The sequence below is a fragment of the Populus nigra genome, chromosome 16, assembly GCF_951802175.1.
Source record: "Populus nigra chromosome 16, ddPopNigr1.1, whole genome shotgun sequence".
Lineage (NCBI taxonomy): Eukaryota > Viridiplantae > Streptophyta > Magnoliopsida > Malpighiales > Salicaceae > Populus > Populus nigra.
Window position 1 is genome coordinate 13087434 of NC_084867.1, and position 6102 is coordinate 13093535.

Genomic DNA, 6102 nt, shown 5'->3' on the forward strand with positions numbered 1-6102 from the left:
TGTTAAAAGTTTTTCCTTAAACATGGCATTACTCTGAATGCAATACCGCTGACTTCACCATGGTTTCTTTCAAGTCAGAGCTAAGAGGACCAACAGAGATTATCATTCTGTTGGTTTCCTTCAAACAATACCCCGGATTACCTTCTTTCAACTGTCCCAATCATACATGTCTTTTAAATACAAATGAGAAATCCTTGTGTGATGGTGTGAAATTTCTTGACATTATAGCGATAAGCACTTGAAAAATCACAAGTGCATAAAATCTTATCATCTAAACTGTCCAAATTGGATTGTGTTTTCAATTATATTTGATTGATTGAAATGTTATCTCACAATATTTATAATTTTTTTAAGTCTGAATCCAAATTAATTAATAAAATTCCACAAGTAAACAAGATAATCTCATTATTTATATTGATCTACATGATGTGCCTTTTCTCCAACCGCTATAATTCTTTTGGAAAAAGAATTGGAGTATGTCGACATTGTATGTATGTGTTAAGGTTGCTTAACAAGTGAAGAAGAAATAAGGTGAAGAACAGAGGAATTGTTTAGAGAGAATTCGAGAGAGAAGAGTTGAGACTGAATTTTCTGTATTCCATATTCTATATCCAACTGATACCCCTCCTGTGTGTTTTATAGTAGCAGAAATAACTACCAACTGATTATCTAACTTATTATAGCTGTTGTAACAACCTGCTAACTAACTATTAATATCAACTAACAGAATTAACAGCGAACAGAGCCGGTCGTCCCGATGCGCTCTAAAGCCCCTCTAAATTCTCAAAGCCAACAACGTGCTCAATCAACAAACGAGCAGAAAAATGTCCTTCTCCTTCTCTATCTCCAAACCTCTTGCCTTCCCTCAACAACCCCTATTCTCTGTAAGTATCTCGCTCTCACCATCTATCTCTATGTCTGTATTTGTGTCTGTGTTCGTGGATATGTGGGTGTCTGAGTGTTTTGATTTTGATGCGTAAACATGGAATATTGTTGCAGAGTCTTGGCGGGAACAGAAGGGCAAGTGGGATATGGAGAAACCATCAAGTAGTGAATAAATTAGTGGTAAAAGCAAGTCCAAAGAAGATATCTTTTGGTAAAGATTGTAGAGAAGCCTTGCAGGCAGGAATTGATAAGCTTGCTGATGCTGTTTCTCTCACTTTAGGGCCTAAAGGTAAACTGAGTTCTGCTTCTTTTCCATGTTTTGTATGGATATTTTTCTTTGTTTTTTAAATTTTGGTCCTTCAAGCTTAAGTTTTACAAGACGCCACATTTGTAATTGTTGTTGTTCAAATAATAAAACTACTACTTAAATAATTTTGGTTTTTTTTTTTTTAACACGAAGACTACTGATGCTTTTAAATTATTAGTGTATAAAAAGTCCACAAATGGCTAGATAATTTGTTAGTTATTCTTGCTTGAAATTTGTTGCTATCTAAGTTATACTATGTGAACATAATTTCTACAGATTGAATTTAAGAAAATTTCACCTAAAAAAAAGGTTCCTTGCTGATAATTTATCTATGTATTTGGATGGGATGTATAGCGTCCCCCTCCCAAAATAAATAAATAAAACTTTATGTTTTAGTCCAATAATCTTGAAAAAATTTAATTATAATCTTAAAAAATATACATACAGCATAAAATAAAAATAATAAAAAAAGAAAGTACAGGATATAGCAGGTAAAACAAGTAAAGCCGGTGACAATACGGGACATGACAGGTCGTTTCCATGGCTGTTGGGAAGCATTAAGTTTGCCTTCTCTTTCTTACTGATCACACACTCTCTCTAACAACCTCTGGATTTTAAAATTCTCTTTGTCTCTCCAAATTCTTTTCTGCCCTGTTTTCCTTAAGAAATACAAAGACAAACGACAGGACTCTAATATTTTGTTTGGTGGTGTTTTATTTTAAAGTTATCTTTAGATTTAACATGTTTAGCATGCAAATTTTGGTAGGAGCACACACGGAGACAGAACTTGAAGATAGGAAACTCAGAATTGAAGATGCAAAGAATGCTACATTTGCTGCCATGGATGAAGGGATAGTACCTGGTGGTGGTGCAACATATGTACATCTCTCGAAGCAGATCTCCTCAATAAAAAATTCCATGAAAGATGTAAATGAGAAGATTGGTGCTGATATTGTTGCAAAGGTCGGTTCTCGGTTCCTTTCTTTTTTCAAAAGTTATTTTCTTCACACTTTCGCCTCACTAGGATTTGATCTAAGGTGATTTTCTTTTCTTTTGTGAGATGTGCCTTTTATGCTTATTTCTTTATTTGGATTGGTGAATTTTGCGTCTCAAATAGAAATAAGCAGCGTTTGTGAATGAGTTACCATGCAGCGTTTGTGCTCAAGCAGATTATTGCACAAGACTTGAAAAACGGACCAAGGTTCCTTTCATAATTAGTGATAAAGTTGGACATCCTTGTGAAATGGTTATAAATGCAGGGCGTAGCATGGAGAAACCCTACAAGTAGTGGTTTCTAAATGACTATAAAGGGAAATTTCTTCTCCCATGTAGTAACACATAGCAATGATGCATTACAGGCACTTCTTGCACCTGCAAAAACAATTGCAACTAATGCAGGGGTTGATGGAGCAGTTGTGGTGGAGAATATTCGATCTTGTGACTGGAGAACTGGTTACAATGCAATGACTGGTAGATATGAAGATCTTCCCAATGCAGGGGTGGTAGATCCTTGTAGAGTTTCTAGGTGTGCACTTCAAAGTGCTGTCTCAATTGCTGGGATAGTTCTAACAACTCAAGCTGTGCTGGTTGAAAAAATAAAGAAGCCCAAGCGCGCTGTCCCTTATGTTCCTGGAATTACACCTTGAGAAAAATGGAAAAGAGCTGTTAAAATTGTAGAAAGAAGCTGAAGAAATTTTATTGCTCTGATGGCTCATATCAACAGTTTTGAGTTGGCTGGTCAGAATGAAACTTGAAGGTGAAGCAAGTCTCTTCAACAAGCCTTTACAAGTTCTGGGATCACCAGGTGGATCATGCTTGAGACCACAAAAGCATCAAATGCCATAATGAAAGACTTTGCATTTGTCTGGCAATGCTTGGCTCTCCCTGCTGATACATCGACGACTATTCCCCTAAATTTTGTGTTTGGTCTCTGTTATATTTGATTTTCTGGCTGGTTTCCTGTCAAGAAACTCACTACTATTCCAGTAACTCAGCAAGTAGCCATATAGGAAGAGTAATCCCCATATCCAGATGCCCTCTTTAAAATCTTCAACTGAAGTTAGTCACTGACACAATTTAAGCAGAAAATCACCTTTATTTATCAATTATATTTTCCCTTGACTGCTATATGATTCATCTGTCAATTTTATTTGAACGAGGTTTTGGTCTATTGCCATCAAATTTAATTGATTTTTGTTTGCTATTGGATTATTGCCTTGTAGTGTTATAAAACATGTTCTGCTGTTTGAGAAGCAGCCTGCTCCATCTTTTTGTAAAGCCACTTTAATTAGTTGGCATAATTGATGAGATTTGAGTGGGAGATGAGTTGTAATTGGTGGAGTGTGAGTGGAGGATGAGTTGGTATAATTGGTGGAGTATGAGTGGAGGATGAGTTGTTAGGCATATATTCCTCCTAAATTTATGACCATTATACCCTCACTCTTGCCTATAAATAGGCAATGCATTCAAGCCTATATGCACACCAAGATAGAGAAGAGAAGAGGAGAGTGAAGAGAGAGTAATCCCACAAAATTGTGAGGAATTTGTGAGAGAGTAAGTGAGGTGTTTTCTCCTAATAATAGAGAGATTCTTAGTTGTTCTCCTATTATTTGAGAGAGGTTGTAATTCCCACATTACTTAGTAAAATCCTTCTATACTTGCCTGTGGACGTAGCCCAATTGGGTGAACCACGTAAATTCTTGTGTGTCTCATTTCTCATTTTATCTTATTCCTTGCCTTTTGTCTTGTCGGGTTTGCATGCCAGTATCCTAACAGTGGTATCAAAAGCCTTCTTGGTTGGTGTTGTTAATACACAAAAGTTATTCGTGTATACGGTTACTATTCACGTCTATGGCACTATTCACCCATACGGCACTATTCACCCATACGATACTGTTCACATAAGTTACTGTTGGCGTATATAGAAAGTCAGTGCGGTGATTAAATACAGTCTAGGAAGTTCTGTCTAAGGAGATTGGGTTTTAAGCGGGACCGTTTGTGACCCCTCCAATCTTTCCTGGGAACTTACTTAGTGAAGTATTATTCACACGATACTATTTCTGTATACGTTACAGTTCTATGAAACGGTGATAGCTGAATAGATCACGGTGAATAAAATGGCAGCAAAGTACGAGATTGAAAGGTTCAATGGGAGCAATTTCTCACTCTGGAAAATGAGAATCAAGGCAATCTTAAGGAAAGACAATTGCTTGACAGCAATTGGGGATCGACCCGCGGAGATCACTGATAATGCAAAATGGAATGAGATGGATGGCAATGCTATTGCTAACATACATTTAGCATTAGCCGATGAAGTATTATCAAGTGTGGCGGAGAAGAAAACAGCTAAGGAGATATGAGAGACTCTAACAAAGCTATATGAGTCCAAGTCTTTGCACAATAAGATTTTCTTAAAGCGGAGACTTTATACCCTTCGAATGGCAGAAACCACAGCGGTGACTGACCACATCAACACAATAAGAACTCTATTTTCATAACTCACTACGTTGGGTCAACAAATAGAGGAAAGTGAACGTGCATAGCTTCTACTTCAAAGTCTTCCAGATTCGTATGATCAGCTCATTATCAACTTAACCAATAATATCCTCACAGACTATTTAGTCTTTGATGATGTTGCAGCCGCCATCTTGGAAGAAGAAAATAGGCGCAAAAATAAAGGAGACAGAAATAGTTCAAACCAAACAGAGGCATTGTTGGTGTCAAGAGGGAGATCAACGGAGCGTGGCTCTAGTGGGAGTCAAAGGCAAGGGAGGTCCAAATCAAGAAGTATGAAGACTGTGAAATGCTACAACTGTGGCAGAAAAGGGCACTTCAAAAAGGATTGTTGGTTTAAAAAGGGTATAGAGAATACTGCAGAGTCATCAAAACCTCAAGGATGTGTTGCAAGCACCTCAGAAGATGGAGAGGTTTTATATAGTGAAGCAGCGACAATCTCTACAGATAGAGAAGAGCTCACTGAGGTCTGGCTAATGGATTCAGGAGCAACATGGCATATGACTCCTAATCGAGATTGGTTCCATACATATGAACCTATCTCTGGAGGCAAAGTGTTCATGGGTGATAATCATGCTTTGGAGATTGCTGGCATTGGCACCATCAAATTGAAGATGTATGATGGCTTAATTCGTACTATTTCAGGAGTACGGCATGTGAAAGACTTGAAGAAGAATCTTTTGTCTGTAGGACAATTTGATAGTCTTGGCTGTAAGATCCGAACAGATAATGGAATAATGAAAATTGTCAAAGGAGCGCTGGTGGTTTTAAAGGCAAGAAAGACAGTTGCAAACATGTTTGTATTAATGGGAGAAACACATCATGGGGCAGAAGCGTCAATCGCATCAGCCAGTCCTGCAGAAGAGAAGACGATGATGTGGCATTAAAAACTAGGCCACATGTCAGAGAAAGGTTTAAAGGTTCTCTCTGATCAGAATTTACTCCCTGGGCTTACAAAGGTTACTTTACCTTTTTGTGAGCACTGTGTTACAAGTAAACAACACAGGTTGAAGTTTGGCACATCAACAACTAAGAGCAAATGCATCTTAGACCTGATTCACTCTGATGTTTGGCAAGCACCGGTTGTATCCTTGGGAGGAGCAAGATACTTTGTATCATTCATAGATGACTTCTCCAGGAGATGTTGGGTGTATCCAATTAGAAGGAAATTAGATGTGCTTGCAATCTTTAAAACTTTCAAAGCGCGGGTGGAACTTGAATCTGAAAAGAAGATCAAGTGTTTGAGGACTGACAATGGAGAAGAATATACTAGTGATGAATTTGATAACTTCTGTCAACATGAAGGTATCAAAAGGCAGTTCACAATGACATACACTCCACAACAAAATGGAGTGGCAGAGCGAATGAATAGAACTCTATTGGAAAGAACAAGAGCA

The 6102-nt window shown here is 37.7% G+C and overlaps 1 protein-coding gene across 1 annotated transcript; it reads left to right on the forward strand.

The window, feature by feature from the left end:
- The first annotated feature begins 1848 nt into the window (after positions 1-1848).
- On the forward strand, positions 1849-3395 carry LOC133675103 (chaperonin 60 subunit alpha 2, chloroplastic-like). The gene is made up of 2 exons (XM_062096380.1): positions 1849-2155; positions 2551-3395. Exons 1-2 carry the CDS (start codon positions 1934-1936, stop codon positions 2836-2838), a joined length of 510 nt encoding a protein of 169 aa, XP_061952364.1. The 5' UTR covers positions 1849-1933; the 3' UTR covers positions 2839-3395.
- The last annotated feature ends 2707 nt before the right edge of the window (positions 3396-6102 follow it).